Source organism: Oncorhynchus clarkii, chromosome 6 (genome assembly GCF_045791955.1).
Source record: "Oncorhynchus clarkii lewisi isolate Uvic-CL-2024 chromosome 6, UVic_Ocla_1.0, whole genome shotgun sequence".
Lineage (NCBI taxonomy): Eukaryota > Metazoa > Chordata > Actinopteri > Salmoniformes > Salmonidae > Oncorhynchus > Oncorhynchus clarkii.
The window spans coordinates 27,596,479-27,618,235 of record NC_092152.1 but is presented as its reverse complement, the minus strand read 5'-3'; the positions used below and the strand labels follow the sequence as shown (position 1 = coordinate 27,618,235).

General features: G+C 39.9%; 1 protein-coding gene across 2 annotated transcripts; it reads right to left on the bottom strand.

Annotated features, from left to right (window-relative positions):
- Positions 1–217: 217 nt before the first annotated feature.
- LOC139410891 (early growth response protein 3-like) lies at positions 218–10,525 on the bottom strand. Of its 2 annotated transcripts, none has more exons than XM_071156529.1 (2): positions 10,058–10,525; positions 218–6,719 (listed from the first exon to the last, which is right to left on the bottom strand). In XM_071156529.1, exons 1-2 carry the CDS (start codon positions 10,209–10,211, stop codon positions 5,614–5,616), a joined length of 1,260 nt encoding a protein of 419 aa, XP_071012630.1. In that variant the 5' UTR covers positions 10,212–10,525; the 3' UTR covers positions 218–5,613. The 2 variants fall into 2 exon arrangements, with proteins under 2 accessions (XP_071012630.1, XP_071012632.1); XM_071156531.1 differs by lacking the exon at positions 10,058–10,525 and adding an exon at positions 6,886–6,985.
- Positions 10,526–21,757: the final 11,232 nt, after the last annotated feature.

The window sequence follows — 21,757 nt, the reverse complement described above, 5'->3', positions numbered from 1 at the left end:
TCTCCCCACCACAAAAGGATAATACATTTCATTACAATATTCAAAATGTATATTAGGACCTTATTATAAGGTAATAGAAAAACATGAAGTAAGACAATCCACAACATTTTCAACAAGACCTCTTGTTTTCTTTTAAAAAAAAATCCCAGTGTGTTTTCCAAAATGTCCATATTTGTAGCTCCGCAGTTTGTCTGTCCCCTTTTACTTAAGTTTAATATTTTTGTTGTAATCATTATTTTCATGCATAATAAAATAATTTAGCACCACCTTTAGAACCTGAAGGTGGCTCTAAACATGGTTGGAACATTTTCGTGCACATGCAAACAAGAAGATATAATGAAAAGAAAACACAGGAGATAACAAAGAAACATTTCCCTAAAACATTTCAGTGCCATCTACCAAAGATGAACCTACTCTAGTGTGGACCACCTTGAAAATGTCTGGTACCATCCTAAAAATTAGCATTTAGGATAGAAATCTATCATCATTTTACATTTTTAGAATTTTTTGGTTATTATTATGAGATGAGCTGCCAGTCATTTATCCTGGTACAAAAGTGGTCATGTAGGTTTTGTGTGGAATGTTTACTTTCAGTCTTTTATGACCTTGCACAAAGGCAGCTTTACAGGGAGTAAATTAATGAGTAAACACAGACATCAGCACAGAGATGCCTTGAGCTGTAAGCTGACTGAGGTCACATTTACATCTTGTTACTTTTGTGGAGTTCTCATCGCATATTGTTCCTAATCACCCAACCTTGCATCCCAATTTGGCCCAAACATGGCTGTTAAGGTTGGCTCGAGTCCAGGACTGAGCAGAGAACTATCAGGATGAGGAGGAGAAGATATGAAGGGAGATCTCTTATTTAAATCTCTTACACACTTAATGTATCCTCTAAAATCATTCCAGTTCAAGACAAATACAAAAAGGAAAACAGTCTTGATAGTACTGTGTTCAGATCAAATGGGACAAAGAAAGCACTATTGAATCATGATTCATGAGGACAGTTTTTGATTTCAGACCTTGTTACAGTGATTTTATATTTAACAGTAATGTGAAATAAAATGTACAATTGTTAAATGTAATATAGACCATGCTTTTACACTGAACTTTGCATTAGTCAGAAATATGACAGATGACAACATCCCCTTGTAATTACGTCTTTGGGTGACAGATGGACATAATGCTGGCGTATTCTCCTCTCTTCTGAGCAAAACTTCAACTCTTCTCACCGAGAGCTAGATAAATACAGTATTCTTTAAAACCAAACCTCATTCACCATAAACTTAACATTTGAATCCCCACATACGAGCATCAAATGCACAGGGCTGCCATATGATCTCTGAAAACTGTCTTTGTCTTTGTTATTCTACTCTTACTACAAAGCTTTGTTGCTGAACCATGTTGGCTGAATGAAAAGGTACAGAATAAGTCTGAGGATATTTAGCTCATTATCGATGTGCCTTAAAAACAAAGTCATCATTCTAAACCAGAAGAGGATGAAACAATATCCCAAATCAGCAAATAATGTCTACACCAAATCCTTAGACATTTCTTGTTCCACTGAATAAAGATATAAACGCAACATGTAAAATGTTGGTCCCATGTTTCATGAGCTGAAATAAAAGATCCCAGAAATGTTCCATAAGCACAAAAATATAATTTTTTCCAATTTTTTGCACAAATTTGTTTACATCCCTATTACTGAGCATTTCTCCTTTGCCAAGATAACCCATCCACCTGACAGGTGTGGTATATCAAAAAACTGATTGAACAGCATGATCATTACACAGGTGTACCTTGTTCTGGGGGCAATAAAAGGCCACTCTAAAATGTGCAGTTTTGTCACACAACACAATACCGCAGATTTCTCAAGTTTTGAGGGAGCATGCAATTGGCATGCTGACTGCAGAAATGTCCATTAGAGCTGTTGCCAGGGCATTGCATGTTCATTTCTCTACCATAAGCCGCCTCCAACGTCATTTTAGAGAATTTATCAGTATGTCCAACCAGCCTCGCAACCGCAGACCACATGTACCACGCTATCCCAGGACCGCCACATCCAGCTTCTTCACTTGCGGGATCATCTGAAACAGCCACCCGGACAGCTGATGAGTATTTCTTTCTGTAATAAAGCCCTTTTGTGGGGGAAAACTCATTCTGATTGGCTGGGCCTGGCTCCTAAGTGAGTGAGCCTATGTCCTCCTAGGCCCACCCTTGGCTGCACCCCTGCCCAGTCATGTAAAATCCACAGATTCAGGCCTAATGAATTTATTTCAATTGGCTGATTTTCTTATATGAACTTTAACTCAGTAAAATTGTTGCATATTGCATTTATATATTTGTTCAGTATAGATTGTATTTGCCTTTTCCACCTGTGAGCCAATCCCATCTCAGCTGTTGAGAATTTCATATCTTCAATTAACCAGAGAAGTTAAGATGGATACACTTGCTTATGCACACACTTTTAACATTAAAGGCCATAACTGAATATTCCAAGCCATACATACAGTTTTCTACACTTCACTTAGCTTAAGGCAAATCCCACTTCAAATGATACATGTTTTGAATCAATACAGACCAGTGTTATTTGAGTATCATTATAGATGGACTGTAATCATCTACATTCCCCTTCTATATCGTTTATTTTTTCACTTACTACTATTCACTTGCTAACTAATCATGATCAGTGAACTATCCTTTTTAAAATCCTGCCATTCATCAAACTAGCTCAAGCAAAGTCCCGGAAATATTAATAATTGGCACCAGGAATACACCTGTCCTAAAATGCACTTCAGAAAGCAATTGATTTAAATAATAAGTGAGATGATACTGTATGTGTGAACTCACCAAGTCTGTCAGACAATGCAAGGGGTCTGTTCATTTACCCATTTACAGTAGATGAACTGGAGAAAGACACTCTGGGGCCAAATTAATTGGAAAATAAGTGGACACTTGCCAGGAAGCCTAGCAATGAAACCCAGTTTGCACAGGAAAGAGGGAATGTGGCCTTGGAAGCACATTGGAGAATGCTGTAATTTAGTGAGCAACGCATTTATAAATCCTTGTTTTTGACCTTTGTTGAAATTTTCAATCAAGATTTGTGAAAGTTTTTGCTATCAGGCACAGCTGCTATGACAATAAGTAATCCATATCAAACACACAGAGAAAACATTTGACTGTGGTGCATTAATTATCGCACACAGGGCCAGATGGGAGAGGAGGGGTAAAATAACTGCCCTTTCAGGGGACATCAGAGAAACGCCAAGACCAAAGCTGACTAGAGCATTGAGCACAGTGAAGACAACAATCAAATGTAGTGGATAAATTCCCAAACCGTTTGGATTTACATCCCTCAAATGAATTGTAGTACATTATTACCTATACATTGTTATCATTAATGAAATTATAAGATTATATGATTTGACTTATTTGACTACTTGTTTAATGATTTTATATATTTGACACACATGAGTGCATTTTTTTAATCAGTGTGACCCAAGATTATTGTAAGAAATGTATTTATCTGAATCTAAAGTAATTCAAGTAGCGTAGCCTTCAGTCAATGCCAGACTTGCCACTTGTAACTCTGTATATTGCATACTGATATTGCCTTACTGATCTAAAAATCCATGTGGATAGTGAAAAATGTTGCATACTGTGTACTAGGCTTATTTTTTTCAATATATTTGTCTGAACTTTGGAATCCATACATTACAGGCTTGTTTGCAATTGAAATACAAAGATTTTTGTTCAGATTTTTGTTTATTTAGTTTAAGAACACATTTAGTGTTTCCTCAAACCAGTTTCTGCTAAGAACCCTATAGTAGGTACAAATAATATTAGATCGTTTTGAAATGGAAGATAATGAACCCCATTTGGCACTGTCAATGCTCAAGTCTTTTGCAATGACTTGTGTTCACAAAACTTTCTGCATTATCATTACTTTACAAGAAGCATTTTAAGACCCCTTCTGCACAAGCGTTCAGTCAATAAGAAATGTGTGTATGTATACATTTGTTTTTATATATTGTACTTCTACATACACATGCATACAAATGCACAATTTAATACTGAAGTATATGGTGCCTTTGACAGTCTGAGTATAAAAGTTGAAGTACCTGTATATATCTCTCACTATACAAAAAAAAATAATAACCATTTTAAATTCAGGATCTCTCAAAATAGTAGGTGTAAGCATGGCAATACCATGTAGATTTTATAGTACTTCTTAAAGATGTTGCTCATTGTAACAATATGCAAAACATTTTATTTTACAATATCTCTAATTACATTAATATAACTGGCAGGTCTCTCAGTGAATGCACAGATAAAAGGCCCTCTTCATCTCTGCTGTTATTCAGAAATGTTGGCTTGTAGTATAGATGCAGGTATTTCAATGTTTCAGTCTTATTCTCTGCGCTCTTAGCATTTCACTTCAAGTTTGGTCGAGTGTGTCTTTAAATACACATATAAATGTGACCAAGGGGAACCCTTGGAAGATAGACGGTAATATATATATTTTTAAAGCAACATAAGCACTAAACTTAAAATATAGATTTTTGTTTTATCTTGGGTATCTTGATAAGCTTTCTGTCATGGATTTGTGTAATTTGTAGTGAATATGTTACATTCTTCATCAGTACATGAAGATTTAACATTAATTTTGAAATCCATTTTATTTAGTGTGCATCAGACGACAATAGATTACCACCAAAGACTGGTCCATTGAACACAGGATTGGGTTTGGATGGACAAAACCAATATTCATGTGGTTTTTTTTATGCTGATGTTTTTGAGTTTATAGCAAAAGGATTTTGACCAACTGAGTTGTAACTGTGATACTTATAATTGCTCAAATTATAATAAAATAACACGTTTTAGTATTTTGGGGCTAAAGTTAACAATCTGCCTTAAATCAATGTCGGAAACATAGTTTATGTATTTGTAATGTTTGGTTAATCCCAGGCACAATTAAGAAAACAAACTTAGCAGTATTATCCCAAAATGTTTGGCACATTCTTTTGAGAAACAATAATAATAATAAAAAATATGTGTAAAAAAGTATTTTACAACAAAAAGACAAGACAATGGAAAGTGCAGTAAATAAGGTATCAACAACAGTACACAAATACAACCAATTGCACTTTTAAACAACCAGATGAAATAAATGCATACGTCCCAAACATAGCTCACCTTATTCTACGCCCAGTTGTAATTCAATCTAAACCCAAATCATAATTTTTTTGAATCCCATCACATCCAAGATTTTTGGTGAATTTCTCAGAAAACACAATACATGATAAAGTATGACTTCAGAAACTTGAATTTCATTATCAAAGATATGCCATGTCCTCTTGGACAGCCGGTGCCATGATGCCCCTCTGCTTGCAAACATTCACACAGTTTCTGTCTCTCCCGTCTATGTCCTCTTCTTCCCATACTCTTACAAGATAACATCTCCAAATAGAGGAGGGAAATATTACATGGAAATAAAAATTAAAAGAGATGGAGTGTAAGAGAAAAAAAGAGAGAAAGAGTCACCTATTTGTCTCATTGTGGATAGGATCCCTCCCTCCCCAGTCTTATGTTAGGGCATGGTGATGGTCCATCCTAAGCACAGGTAGTGACAGTCATGATGTTGCCACTGCTAGGCCCCCCACTGCCACCACAGGAATTGGGGGGTGAGCTGTGGCTGCCAGCCGCTCCACTCCCCTTGTCGGCCGGCTTCTTGTCCTTCTGCTTGAGGTGAACTTTGGCATGTCTCTTGCGCTCATCACTCCGGGCAAACTTGCGTCCACAGAATTCACAGGAGAAAGGCTTCTCGCCCGTGTGCGTGCGGATGTGGGTAGTCAGGTGGTCGCTTCGGCTGAAGGAGCGCATGCATATGCGGCACTGGAAGGGTTTGTGACCCGTGTGGATGCGGAGGTGGCGTGTCAGTTCATCTGAACGGGAGAAGCGTCTGTCACAGTTTTCTGCTGGGCAGGCATGTGGCCGCTCATGCACAGGGGTTTTGCTGGGCCGGTTTGGGTACTTCCGTGGTCGGATTGGTTTGAGTGTTAGTGTCTGTGGTGGCTGGTGGTGCTGAGGAGCATGCTGCTGCCCGCCCATGAAACCTGGATGAATCTGCTTGTCTTTGAATGCGCGAATGGTCTCTAGTGGTGTGATGGGTGGGGGGTTGACACGAATGGGGTCCATGGACTGGAAAGGCTTGTGCTCCATCATGCCAACCTCACCCTGATGATGGAAGAGGTTATAATCTGGGATCATAGAGAAAAGGCTCCCGTCCATGGAGGGCTTGGAGGTGGTGTGGTAGTCATTGCTGGGGTAGCCGAGGGTAGTGCTGGTAGCAGGACTGTGGTGGAAGGAGACCTGATCCTGGTACAGCTCGCTGCAGGTGGAATAAGCTGGTAGTGGCGGACCATAGACCTGCTCCATATCTGAGGACTGGCCGCCCATGCTGGCTCCAGAGGACGATGTCTGTGTGGTGATAGTGCCAGGCGACGGGGAGACGCCCAAGATCCCAGCACTTACTAAACTAATGATATTGTTGTCTGAACACCAGCCAGAGCCCCCCATTCCACCCGACGGAGGAGTATCGAAGGCAAACTTCCCCAAATAGGTGACCGGCTGCCCGCTGCGGCTGGACTGGAAGCTAGAGCCGTACTGGATCTCTGCATTTCCCTTATCACTTCCCATTCCCAGATCCATGATATTATCTGGATGAAAGGGAAACAAATTGAAGTAGAGTGTCAATGAGTAGTTCACCCAGTTGTTATAACATGTTAGAAACCTGTTAGAAAAAAAACATACGTGAAAGTGTGCAGTACTACTAGTACAGAAAAGTTTGAGTCTAGAAGCTACTAGACTATGATAAATATGAACCTGCTTGATATTTCAGTCCGAGTCCTCGATTAGTCTGAAATTCAGCTTCTCTGCATATCTCTGCAAATAGTCTGCCAAGAAGAAATCTTAAAACAAAGCAGTCCAATCCAGTTCATTAGGAAAAAGTGAGCGGTGGTGTCAGACCTGCAAGTTTATCCACTGACTTGTGCATCTGAGACAATGTTCGCTCTCTCAGATCCCACAAGCTCTCATAAATCAAGACCTAAACACCCCCCTTTGATCCAGTCATTGTATGTCCCACAGGAGGACAGCCACAGTGAATGGTAAGATCTGATTCCCCCTCAACAGGGCGTAAGCCAGACACCACTGCCAGCACTCTCACAGATACATGTATGTCCACTGTACTGTAGCTGCATGGGTTTTAGCAGAACATGAAATCTACACAAAATGAGCAAATCGAACTGTAAAGTGTACTTCATACTCAGATCACTTGGTCAGCTACAGTGTACGCACATTCGGCCATAGAAATGCACATTTGGTCTTCTAGCTAAATGTTATGTTCACAGTAACTTTCTTGTTTCTTTCACTTTTGTCAGGCTACTACAGTACTAGTAAAAAACACACAATCTTAGGTATATGTGGCAGCATTACAATTATTACATGTCATATCAGACACCTGCAATGAAAATATCCAAATGAATGCAGTTCTGAGATGGCACAGTTGCGTGCAGAGATTTAAACAGGTTTTGTGCAGACATTTTGAAAGAATTCATACATCATCAGACAGCCTATATCAGCCCATCATTCAAGTTGCAATAAATTATACACAGGGGTGCTTATATATTCAGTCCCAGTAATTACTGTCTGTTTACCAGAATTTGGCTAAGGGCAAAGCATGATGAAACAAACAAAACCAAAACTACATATGTTTCACACATCTATTGAACACATGATGTAAATAAAAAAAACTTTTGGCATATGTTTTAATTATTCTGGAGGTGAAGTTGAAGAAAACAAGCCTAAAAATAGCAAATGCTTAGGTGTGTGTGTTTTAGACATTAGGCTATATGAATACAAGGCAGACATTATATCTTGCTGTAATCTTCCTCAATATTTTGACTTGAACATTTAAGCAGTGTCACAGATATTGCTCTCAAGTGAGCTGGTGTTATTGCTTTGGTGGTGAATATTGTGAGAGAACACCACTTGCACGCGGGACCTAACACCTGACTCTAGAGGTATCAAATAGGTACTTCAAAGTGTTGCTCATCATAGTCAATAGTTATCAGAAACATATGTGATTTAAATGAGAATATGTAGTTAGATATTATATGTAATGAACATGTCACATTATAATTTATTGATGACTACCTGGTAAACACCTGGTAAACACCTGGCTAACCTAATTGTGAGAAAGGGTAAAGGGTTTCCATCTCTTTCATGACCTTTGTCAGAAATGTATTGATTAGTTATAAAAAGCATGCTGTTATCTCTGGAGTATCGAGAGGTGATACTTATATCAGAGCAAATATAATTTTAAGGGATTGGCAAACACTACTGTACTAAGTCACGGGGATGTGTAATGATAGAATATAGCTATATCCATATTATAATTAGAAGTGTGTTTAGGTGCTGTGTTTTCAGACATTTGAAAGGTTGTTTACAATTTCTAATTATTAATCTACATTTACTTTGCAAATTAATAGGACTTAACATATTGACAAATAACACATGTCCATAGATATGCGATTATCAATATAGATCATATTAGGACAATTTTAACCATACATTGATGAACCTCTAAAGAGTAATGACACTTCAGCTGGCTTTTATACTTCTGTATAGTGAAATAATTAGACTACTTTACTGAACAATATTTAATTATTAAAGATTGTATAGGCCTTTATCTTTATCTTGCCGCTAACAACTCCAACAACAATTATTTAATGCCAAATATATTAATTTCAGTAGGCTACTTACTATACAATTGTCATTCCTCACCTAATTGATGTCCAAGAGGGCCAATTGAAATGTGCTACAGCTGTATATAGCCTACTGTCGGCTGTACATTTGAATAAAATCTGTTGGTGTGTCGGGAGCATATTGATCTGAAAACATGTATGTACAGCTATTGCTATCAAGGATCGTTTCAATGATTATATAAAAGTGATTCTTCTAAACTTCATTTTGAAATGGACAAACCCTTGCATTCAATTTAAACAGAATAAATTATAATTGTATGACACACATCTCTAAAAATGAAAGTTGCTGTCATCTGGAGACTTGCATTCAAGTGAGAGCAAACAAATAAATTATCTTCATAGATTTGTAGCTAGCTATATGTAGCCTAATCGTCGTAAAGCCTACAGTCTACTCGTTAGGCTATAGGCATGGGCAAGTTTGAAACGTTGGTCAAACTCCCACTTTAAAGTGAATGGCCATGCCACTCATAGTCCAATCCAAAAATAATCTCTAAATTGTCAATAAATAAACAAACAGTGATGAATTAATTAATGTAATGTTGCTAGAAATAATGAATGTCTTATGCACAGGCAATGTGTGCAATGTTGTTTTGGTTACAGTGGCACATTTACTTATGGACTATCAACACAACTGTGGCTTTATCATGGTACAATTTAAGTAAACAAAAAATATGTTGGCCTATCCACATTAATTTATGTTTTTGTTTTGGTGATTACATTTTAATCTATGAATTTTCGCCAATTTGTGCGTTTTACTTTCACTTTAAAGACATGCCAATCATTTTGGGTAAGCTTTCACCAGGGCAGATAAATTAATGTTAGGCCTATTTACATTACTGTTTGACCTTACATGCAAATTTAAGGTCGTGAAAGTGTGACAGTAGCCAGGGAAACTCATAGGCTTGGACATTGTTACGCATATTTCTGGCATAAAAGCTTGCCTCTTATAATATGGTTAACAGTTACAGCACTTGTTTTACGTGTAATCGAAATAATAGTAGCCAACCATTGTGAAAAATGCTTTAAAAAACAAAGTATTCAATCGAGATCGATCATGTGCGTAACAGCCCGAAGCGCAAACAGGTGCCTGGATGATGGTCGTTGCGCGCGCTCCAAGACAACTGTTGCGGTGCCTGCATGATCTCCACAGCTGAGACGCGCTGTAGTTACAACAGAGCCTGGATAGAACATAAACCAATCACATTCCAAATAAAGTAAACTATGCTTACCTGTATTCATTTGCGAGTAGTGGTTTATAGAATCCGTATTGGTGAAAATGTTCATAGACGTCGGAATGTCCTCTTCTGGGTAAAGACTGTCAGGAATCGTGTTTATTAAACTGCTCATGGTAAGAGGGAGCTTGTCCGCCAGTTTCCCTGTCATAGCAGTTATTTAGTCTGACATAAATGGCAACGTGCAGGTATCCGAATAGAAAAATACACAGTAGATGATGATCTATAAGTGTTAGAGAGTGGAGAAAAAAAGATCCTAGATGTTGTATCCAAGTTCCCTTCAGAGACAGCGTTGATATCTCTCCTTTGAGATATAGTAGAGCTTAACTGTCACAGGCAATTGTTATTAATATAGTTACAATGAGACCTGTCATTACCTTCTTGTTTGCATGTTGTGTGTTTAAAGTCTGTATCAATGAAACGGTGGTGGTGGTTTCACAAGAGTAGCGCTGCTCTGTATAGCTCGGATAGGGAACTCCAGCGCTTGCTGGTATTAAATAGGGGGACGGAACATTTATGTGACGTAGATGACCATTTATGGATACACAAAGCCAGACCGCACACAACACGTCACCAATGGAAGCACCTCATAGTGGAACATTATGCTGCATTCATAATCTAGGGGGAATGTGGTATTTACCATATATGACTAGGAAAAAACACTTTAAACACCTCCAACTAGTAGGCCTATTAGGAACTCGTTTATCATCCCTGACCTCCGACTTTTCCCACATGGTGAACTCTGACATAACCCACAAAGAAAATTACCGCGACAACAGCATTTTCGGCAGTTAAATGCGACTACAAAAAATATTTATAAATAGCAATCTATTAGTCCGGTTTTTGAACACAATTTGTGTGCGAACATGATAGCTGTAGCCTATTTTTATTTATGGTTGACGCAGCTGGTTTGCCATTTTAGCTAATCGTTGAGCGTTTCTCAACGAGTTCAAAGCACGTGAATGCATCGAATTCATATTTTATACTTGAAACTGGAAATGACCGCTTTCCCACTTGGTTAAAAACACAGCATTTATAGTCCGTTGCAGGAAGACATGTTGAAGCGAAGGATGAGCTGTGTGGCGCGAAGCCTGTGTTGGGTCTGCTATGAGGCGGATCATGATTTCTTCATTGTGCAGTCGGCTACTTTGCTACCTGTTGACGAATTCACATTAATATAAAATGTTTGATATGAGGTATTGCATTCGTCTTGTCCCCGAGAACATATTTCACCTTTATCCTTTGTCATATTAGAACACACAACTGGACCACGCGTTAGAATCATGCTAGTCAAAATGACATTGGAATCATCATTCATGTGTAAAGCTGCTTTTTCCGAATCATCGCAATTATTCCTTCTGAGATAAAAAGTTAAATATTCCGGCCTTTACCCACTCAACCACTTGAATCCATACACAATACTGGTGCCAGAGACAACTGTGCGTAAAAGTATGGAGAGGGCATGTCAGCTCTTCACTTGAAACCTGGAAATGTTTTAGCGTGATTTAAGTCATGAATACTATTTTCACATCTTAAATGTATGTAGGGTGTTATACACATGTATTTCATTATTACACATGATAGTAAAATTAAAATAATGGCTTTATAGCCTACAATATCAGTATGGAGACAAAGATTTTAGTGTACAATACAATTCCTACTTTTGATTATAGTGGGCTCAATGTCCCCAACGTGTGTGTCTCTTGTCTTAATGTTGCACCACACTGGCTTCTTGACGTTGATCTGTATACAGTACATCAGTCCTGCTTGAACTTGTCCTCCCGATATAAAAATTTTAAAAAAATCATTCAGAGAAATTTCATCCATATAATGTGCATGGTGACACATAGTTTGCCCAACATAATGCACGGGGGTTTGATTGTCCTTCTACTCATTAAAACCCCTTTCATGTAACAACAGTGGTTTACAAATACAGTAATTGTCAGAGTTAATAGCGTGTAAATATTGCAAGCGCTCCGTGAATCCACAGGCTTGCTCTGACTTTGAGAGCCAAGTTGCCGCTAAAGTGGAAACTCCAAATAAGGCATTGATCCGGCACCGCCCCTTGTCTGTATTTGGTTAGTAAAGTTCCGGTTAAGCCACTGGTAGGTGGAAAATAGATCGGAACCCACAGACATTAAAGGAACCACAGATGACAAAACGTCATGGGTCATAATTCACCAATTTGAGGAACCTGAAAGACGAAATGTTGTGTTTCTTACCTAATTAATATACAACCCCTTGTTTGTTTTTTATTGATAGAACTGTTTGAAAATGTCCATATGACAGTGTGGGCTTAGTAGGCTTGTGAATTCACCTCTATAGGACACTGACTACTATTGGGCTATTACTAAGATACTACAAGTTACTGCCGCTATAATGATAACAATAACAATAGTATGACCAGACAAACATAACTGGCCACTGCTCTACGGCAACATATTCAAATCCTTATTTTCATATTCAAATCATTCTAAACTCAATAATGCTGAGTGGTGTGTGTATATATAATCAAATTAGTTTGAAAAAAGAAAATGTGGTGGACATTTCTGAGCTTGATTATTTAAGCATGAGAGATTAAACAGTCTTGTATTAGCTCACAGACACTCCTAATAAACTGAACATAGAGTGTGTGGGTGAAAGTCTGAATCATGCTCAGTGTGTTAGTAAAAAGCCCCTAACAGAATGCACAGGGAAGACCTGTGTCCCATCCCTCTACAGGCTATGTGGAACAGTCAGTGAGTAGGTGAGCCATGGGGTGACAAATTGTCATCTGTGGATTATTTTTAGTGTCCTCACTGCACTATAAATACAGTCATATCAGGGATATTAAGAGTTATCTGAGTTATCTGGATTGCATTTTCTCTAGGGGAGGCAGGTAGGTTAGAGTGTTGGGCCAGTAACCGAAAGGTTGCTGGATTGAATCCCTGAGCTAACAAGGTAAAAATCTGTCGTTCTGCTCCTGAATAAGGCAGTTCACCCACTGTTCCCCAGCCGTCATTGTTAATAAGAATTTGTTCTTAACTGACTTGCCTAGTTAAATAAATTAAAAATATATATGTTTCATTGAAGCAAGCAACACTGAACCCTGCATGAGAGCACCAGCTGTTCCAGGACGACTGTGTGATCACGATCGCCGTAGCTGATTACCAGGACAGATTACCAGGGCACATACTCAGAGCATGCGTGGGTCAGCTGGCAAGTGTCTTCACTGACATTTTCAACCTCTCCCTGACCTACATGTTTCAAGCAGACCACCATAGTCCCTGTGCCCAAGAATGACCAAGGTAACCTGTCTAAATTACTATCGCCCCTTAGCACTCACAGCGGTAATCATGAAATGCTTTGAAAAGCTGGTCATGGCTCATATCAACACCATCATCCAATAAGAGCATCTTCACTGGCTGCATCCTGCTTGGTATGGAAAGTGTTTGGCATCTGACCACAAGGTACTGGGCCGTAGGCACTACCCTCTGTAGTGCATCACTGGACCCAAGCTCCCTACCATCCAGGACCTCTATACAAGGCGGAGTCAGGCGGCCTTACAAATTGTCAAAGACTCCAGACACCCAAGTCATTGACTGTTCTCTCTGCTACCACACGGCAAGCGCTACAGGTGCGCCAAGTCTGGGACAAAAAGGCTCCTTAAGAGCTATTACCCCCAAGCCATAAGACTGCTGAACATTTAATTAAATGGCTACCCGGACAATTTGCATTGACCTCTTGTTTTATTTGTTAATTTTTTACTGACATTCATGCACTGGCTCTATGCACACTCACTAGACTCTTCACACACACTCACACATACTGTAGACACACTTTCACACTCTTCACATACGCTGCTGCTAATCTGTTTGATATCTATCCTGATTGCCTAGTCACATTTATCCCTACCTACATGTGCATATTACCTGAAATACCTCAACTACCTTGTACCCCTGCATATTGACTCGGTACCGGTACTCCTTGTATATAGCCTTGTTATTGTTGTTATATTGTGTTACTATTTCTGTAACGACGTGCGCTGAGAGTCGGGAAGGAAGTACAGGGAGTGAGTGTTTTAATAAATATACGGAACATAATACAAAACAAGAAACTCGAACAGCACACAGACATGAAACAGAAACAATGACGCCTAGGGAAGGAACCAAAAGGAGTGACATGTATATATATATAGGGCAGGTAATCAAGGAGGTGAAGGAGTCCAGGTGAGTGTCATAATGCGCTGACGTGCGTAAAGATGGTGACAGGTGTGCGCCATAACGAGCAGCCTGGTGACCTAAAGGCCGCAGAGGGAGCACACGTGACAATTTCCTTTAAAAAAATAAGTTTGCCAATCTTGTGTTACTTTTAACTCTGCATTGTTTGGAAAGGACTCGTAAGTAAGCATTCACGATAAAGTATTCACCTGTTGTATTCGGTGCATGTGACAAATACAATTGGATTTCCTTTTATTTCACCTTTTATTTAACCAGGTAGGCCAGTTGAGAACAAGTTCTCCTTTACAACTGCGACCTTAACTCCGAACAAGAAGTCTGAGTCTGAAAATAAATGTGAAAGGAAATAAAAGTGTTTTTAAACCAGATGTGAATGGGAATATATGTTATTTATTTGACTCCCTCAGCTGATAGGTTATAGCCCTTTAGCAGAGGCCCACAAAGATGTATGTGTCTAGTAGCACAGTTGAAAAGCAGTGTCAAAGCAGTGTCATTGCACCTCCCTCTAGTAAATGGCCAACGGTTATTTTACGGATGCAAACCAGTGAGGGAATTCCATTTGAACTAGAACAACATGAGGACCAGACTCCCTGCCCCCCCATAGCCTTTCCTCTGGGGAAGCCTTTATATGTGGTGGAGAGAGGAAACTGGGCCAGCTGGAATATGATAGCTACCTGTTGTATTTCCTAGACGTCCATGTACATGAGGTGTCACAGTGCGGGAAGCAGCATGCATGGTGGTAGCAATGTGTTACATCACCTGGACCAGAGCTCCCTGTCTGGTTTGCATATAGGGATTCCGTGGAAGCACCGGCTTATCCCAGTTAATTTTAATACTGTGTGGAAATATACAAAGGCACTATGGATATATAATCAAATTAGTTGACTTTTTTTCCATCTTCAGGGGGACCAATTCAAATGTCTGTTCCTCATTCTTGTATCCAATGAACAGTAACCTACTTATTCCTTACAGTAGGACAAATATGATTTATACAAGTTATGAAACAGCAATAAAAGTTGCCCAACGCCAATATTTATTTTACCATATGGGTTCTAAACACTGAATTTATACATTGTTTTGCTAGCTAAGATTGCTCATATTGCTAAAATAAGATGTTTTTCATACATTGGTATCATCAATGCAAAACTATGAATCAACATTTCAATCATAGGGCCTAATCTAATTTCGAAGTCCATGGTGAGGTTAAGAAAATGGATGGCTAGATTTGACGCAAGAACCTCCTAGTGCATAATATATGAGGACAAAGGCTATGCATTTATTGTAAACTTTCATTACTCATAGTTATGATCAGTAACCACAGCATGCAGTCTAAGAACTGTTGAAAATGCCTTGCCTTGAAATACACACACCTACGGCCCCAGGGTTTCTGTGATGAGTCAAAAATAATATTCTTCCCACATGGCAAGAAAGTAGGAGCGAGTGTCACATAGCAAATTTGTGTTTTTGACTACCTGATAAAAAATATTTTTGACTCCTATAAATGGCCCGTGACGCAACTGGACCAAGCGTCAAAATCATGCTGGTCAAATTTACATTAGAATCATCATTCATACATAACGCTGCTTTTGCCAAATCATCTAAATTATTCCTTCTGAGATAAAAAAGTAAAATATTCGGGCCTTTACCTACCCAACCAGTTGAATCCATACACAATACTGACGCTGGAGGCAACTGTGCGTAAAGGTCTGGAGACAGCTCTTCTCTTGAAATCTGGAAATGTTTTAGCGTGATTTAAGTCATGAATACTATTTTGACATCTTAAATGTATGTAGGGTGTTATACACATGTATTGTATCATTAAAATAATGGCTTTATAGCCTACAATATCAGTATGGAGGCAAATAAAGATTTTAGGGACGTACAATACAATTCAGACTTTTGATTATAGTGGGCTCAATGTCCCCAACGTGTGTGTCTCTTGTCTTAATGTTGCACCACACTGGCTTGTTGACGTTGACCTGTATACAGTACAGCAGTCCTGCTTGAACTTATCCCCCCTTTATTTAAAAATAAAGTCTGAGAAATTTCATCCATACACTGTGCATGATGACACATAGTTTGCCCAACATAACGCACAGGGGTTTGATTGTCCTTCTACTCTTCAAAACCCCTTTCATGCAACAACATTCACTTACAAAGACAGTAATTGTCAGAGTTAATCGCATGTAAATATTGCAAGCTCTCCGTGAATCCACAGGCTTGCTCTGACTTTGAGAGCCAAGTTAGCCGCTAAAGTGGAAACTCCAAATAATGCACACACCTATGGCCCCAGGGTTTCTGTGATGAGTCCAAAATAATATTTTTCCCACATAGCAACAAAGTATATTCATGTTTTTGACTACATGATAATAATATTTTTGACTTATCCCAGAAAAGGCCGGTGACAGCATGTAGGCTACAGTATGTGTCACTGTAAATTCCTCCCACCTTCTGACTGAACATGAGTCGGAAGATGTCCAGGTTGATAGCACAAACCATCCATCTGAGGAGAGACAGACAAAAGCCTCTGCTGCTCTTCTCATAGTTCAATGGGGCTGGAGGGCTGGGCCAGCCTGCTAAGGGGAGATGTCAGTGTGTAGAGTTGACTGTTGACATGAATAAAACCGAGGGCACAGCATCTCACCACTCCTCCTAAGTAATAAAGTAGCCTAATGAACTACGGTACAATCCAAAATGAAAAATATTTTGCAGGTCTCACACTACCAAAAGAAGAGAGAAAGTGAGACTCATTCAAATCATTATGCATATTAGATCACTTGCTACGGTTAGGCAATTGAATTCATTATACAAATTCCTTTTAATTAACAGTTTGAATAAATTAAGGAGTTATTAAATGCTTTTCCAATATTATCAAGGCATCTGAGAGCTTGTTATTTTGTTGAAAATGCAATATATTGCACATCTTGATTCTGAACTACAGCTGTCACTTTTTCTTAATCATAATATCTTAACCCTCCTGATAATTGGAGTTGAATAAACATATTTGTTGGCATACAGTGAAGCTGAGTGTCAGAATCCAGGTGTTAGTTGTGAGCTGATGGTGGTAATTCTTTAAAAAAAAGGAATGGCTGTTCCATGTAATCAGACTGTACACTACACTGGACTAGACTGGTAGTATAATGGTTAGAAGTTAGAACTCTGTGCATGGAATCTTTAACCTATGACCTGTGTGAATTACACTGCTCAACAAAAATAAAGGGAACACTTAAACAACACAATGTAACTCCAAGTCAATCACACTTCTATGAAATCAAACTGTCCACTTAGGAAGCAACACTGATTGACAATACATTTCACATGCTGTTGTGCAAATGAAATAGACAACAGGTGGAAATTATAGGCAATTAGCACCCCCAATAAAGGAGTGGTTCTGCAGGTGGTGACTACAGACCACTTCTCAGTTCCTATGCTTCCTGGCTGATGTTTTGGTCACTTTTGAATGCTGGCGGTGCTTTCACTCTAGTGGTAGCATGAGACGGAGTCTACAACCCACACAAGTGGCTCAGGTAGTGCAGCTCATCCAGGATGGCACATCAATGCGAGCTGTGGCAAGAAGGTTTGCTGTGTCTGTCAGCGTAGTGTCCAGAGCATGGAGGCGCTACCAGGAGACAGGCCAGTTCATCAGGAGACCTGGAGGAGGCCGTAGGAGGGCAAAAACACAGCAGCAGGACCGCTACCTTCGCCTTTGTGCAAAGAGGAGCAGGAGGAGCACTGCCAGAGCCCTGCAAAAAGACCTCCAGCAGGCCACAAATGTGCATGTGTCTGCTCAAACGGTCAGAAACAGACTCCATGAGGGTGGTATGAGGCCCCGACGTCTACAGGTGGGGGTTGTGCTTACAGCCCAACACCATGCAGGACGTTTGGCATTTGCCAGAGAACACCAAGATTGGCAAATTCACCACTGGCGCCCTGTGCTCTTCACAGATGAAAGCAGGTTCACACTGAGCACATGTGACAGATGTGACAGCCGTGGAGAACGTTCTGCTGCCTGCAACATCCTCCAGCATGACCGGTTTGGCCGTGGGTCAGTTATGGTGTGGGGTGGCATTTCTTTGGGGGGGCCGCACAGCCCTCCATGTGCTCGCCAGAGGTAGCCTGACTGCCATTAGGTACCGAGATAAGATCCTCAGACCCCTTGTGAGACCATATGCTGGTGCAGTTGGCCCTGGGTTCCTCCTAATGCAAGACAATGCTAGACCTCATGTGGCTGGAGTGTGTCAGCAGTTCCTGCAAGAGGAAGGCATTGATGCTATGGACTGGCCCGCCCGTTCCCCAGACCTGAATCCAATTGAGCACATCTGGGACATCATGTCTCGCTCCATCCACCAACGCCACGTTGCACCACAGACTGTCCAGGAGTTGGCAGATGCTTTAGTCCAGGTCTGGGAGGAGATCCCTCAGGAGACCATCCGCCACCTCATCAGGAGCATGCCCAGGCGTTGTAGGGAGGTCATACAGGCATGTAGAGGCCACACACACTACTGAGCCTCATTTTGACTTGTTTTAAGGACATTACATCAAAGTTGGATCAGCCTGTAGTGGGGTTTTCCACTTTAATTTTTAGTGTGACTCCAAATCCAGACCTCCATGGGTTGATCAATTTGATTTCCATTTATAATTTTTGTGTGATTTTGTTGTCAGCACATTCAACTATGCAAAGAAAAAAGTATTTAATAAAAATATTTCATTCATTCAGATCTAGGATGTGTTATTTTAGTGTTCCCTTAATTTTTTTGAGCCGTGTATACTGTATTGCTAATACACAGATATATTTATGAACATGGATAATGCAAAAAAAAGATTGCAACTAATCATAGTATACCAAGATTGTATAGAATGAATTGCACTGTGCTTTGTTCATTTTGCATTGATTTGGTTGTTGTTTGTGAACTGGAGTACTCTGAATACTAAGTCTGAAATACAAACAAAGTAAATACAGGATAATTGATCAATGATCTCCCAGAGTTCATTGAGAGGGCACATAGAGTTTTACCAAGGCTGGCTTAACCACCAAAGCAACAAAAACCTCCATTACCTACTCCAGCCCAGCCCACTGATGAGACACTAAAATAGGGTCAATGAAACCACCAATGAAACTTTGATCATCAGAACATCAAAGTCCCTCATGTAAATCCACACTTATTCAGACATCTGGGGTATTGAAACAACCCCCTCCATGGAGGAGAGGTGCTGGTTAGAAACCAATATTCCTTATAGGTGTTCTCTGACCCACCCTCTACAAAGACCAGTGGATTTCTGAAATGTGTACCTCAGTAGTCAAAGGGTTGAAAAGTTTATTCACGCCATCCTCTAAAGACATGCCAGGTGGGAGCTCATGCAACTGTCCAAAGTTCAAAATGGGTTCACTGTTCTACAGTGAAATTAAAGGACAAATCAACACATCATGGTCTTCGTATAGTCTTCCTGGGGTTCAACAATCAATTCAAAGGGGTTCTTTGAAGAACTTATAGGGATTCCCCCACACTTTCAATTTGAAGAACACTTAAAGGGTTCTCCAGGAACCTTTTCTTTTTGAGTGTGCTTACAGTAACTGATGTTTATTACCTCAGCATCTTTCACACAAGTGAAAAGTGGTCAATGGAAATATGATTAACACATTAACTAACATAATTTTCCATTAACCACAGAACAACAGGAAATCCCCCCAGCAGCCTCTCCCACTGTCCTGTCACTCTGTCAGTGTCTGCAGCATGGCTCAATAGTGCTGAAGAGTATTTTGGTTCAAGTTCCACTGTGGCTTCCGGCTGTGTTGTGGTCTCGGTTTCACCTCCCACTTCCTTTTTTCGCCCTGACGTATTTCCTCCCCTTTATCAGAATCTCTCTTTCCACACACAGGCCTGATATCCCTCTCTTTTCAACAGGGTTTGGAAACTAACATGAAACCCCCAATCAGATCATCCATTTCCCACATTTTCAACCATACATCAAGTGACAAAAAAATCAGACTGCATCAAAATCTGCTTATGTGGTACAACACACACTAAGGGGAATTTGATATTATATTTACTGCACCTAGGAATCAATGATCTGTTCTATTCAGCACTATTAAAAGACAAATGAACTGTTTAGTTATTCCAATGTTTATTGAGTATGGCATCTTTATGTTATAAAAGGACATTTTGTCATTGTAAATACCGTAGTACCTTCAAATCACAATTATTTTGGCACAGAAAAGCTGAAAATTCATGATAAATCATTCTAGTAACACAGTCCACTTCTCATGCGACATGCACGTTATGGATCAGGAATCAAGGTCAGACCCAGATGCAGACTGTCGAAGTAACAATGTTTATTGTGGCAACAGGGGCAGGCAAAGACAGGTCAAGGCAGGCAGGGGTCAAAAATCCAGTGTAAGGCAAAGGTACAGGACGGCTGGCAGGCTCAGGGTCAGGCAGAGAGGTCAGGCGGGCAGGTACAGGGTCAGGACAGGCAAAGGTCAAAAACCAGGAGGACGAGGAAAGAGGGGCTGGGAAACGATAGGAGCTGACAGTAAAAAACGCTAGTTAGCTTGAACGAACAAGACGAACTGTCAACAAACAGACAGAGAACACAGGTATACACAGGGAATAATAGGGAAGATGGGTAACACCTGGAGGGGAGTGGAAACAAGCACAAGGACAGGTGAAACAGATTAGGGCATGACAGGATCATGGAGATTGAAGGAGATGTAAGTCCATGTGGTTTTGGTTGAGGAACTGTACAGTAGACACAGGCCTTCTCAGACCAGATCATTAGATGAAAGCCGGATGGTCCCAGTTGCCTGGGTCAAGAGATGATAGGAGAATAATTACTTTAATATCAGATGTGTTCCACAACAAAAGATCAAATCATCAAATAAATCTCAATGGCATTCACTGTAAATGCAGTTAAGGTGAAGTTATTACATGGTAATTAATGATAGCCTATGTATAACATACTGTACTTTCAACCAAACACAGCTTTATTTAGCTCACTGAGTGAGCGAGAGAAAGCTTGACTTGATTAGTTTCCAAGAATGTGTATCCTTAATGGCCACTTTCTCTCTGTTGGAGCGGAGATGAGGCCTAACAGTGCAGCACGTGTCTCTGGGATGTGAGTCACTGAGAACAGCACTGCTGAAAATAAAACATGTTGCTGTAATGCTGGAGGTGGGAACGCAAGGACTTTTTGGCAAGAAGATATGATTCAATCGCCTGGACTGTTTTTTTTCTCTCCCCTTTTAAACAAACACCAGACGGCCGTCCGGCTGGTATGACAATATCACTTCATGGATTTTGACAACCACCTCATTCCCACCAGCCCCTCCCTCCACAAAAACAAAATAATAAGGATTCAAAGAGAACAAACTTCTCTCAGTTTCTACTTTCAGTCTTGGGTGAACTTTCTTACAAACAAATCTTTGGGGTTTGCCGAAGAGAGGGGAATGTTGAATTGTATTGACAGCTATTGTAATAAGAGC

Excerpts from the sequence above, each read along its gene's own strand:
- LOC139410891 (XM_071156529.1), bottom strand. The coding sequence starts at position 10,211 with ATGACAGGGAAACTGGCGGACAAGCTCCCTCTTACCATGAGCAGTTTA. Across the intron at positions 6,720-10,057 it reads CTACTCGCAAATGAATACAG|ATAATATCATGGATCTGGGA; the intron begins GTAAGCATAGTT and ends CCTTTCATCCAG.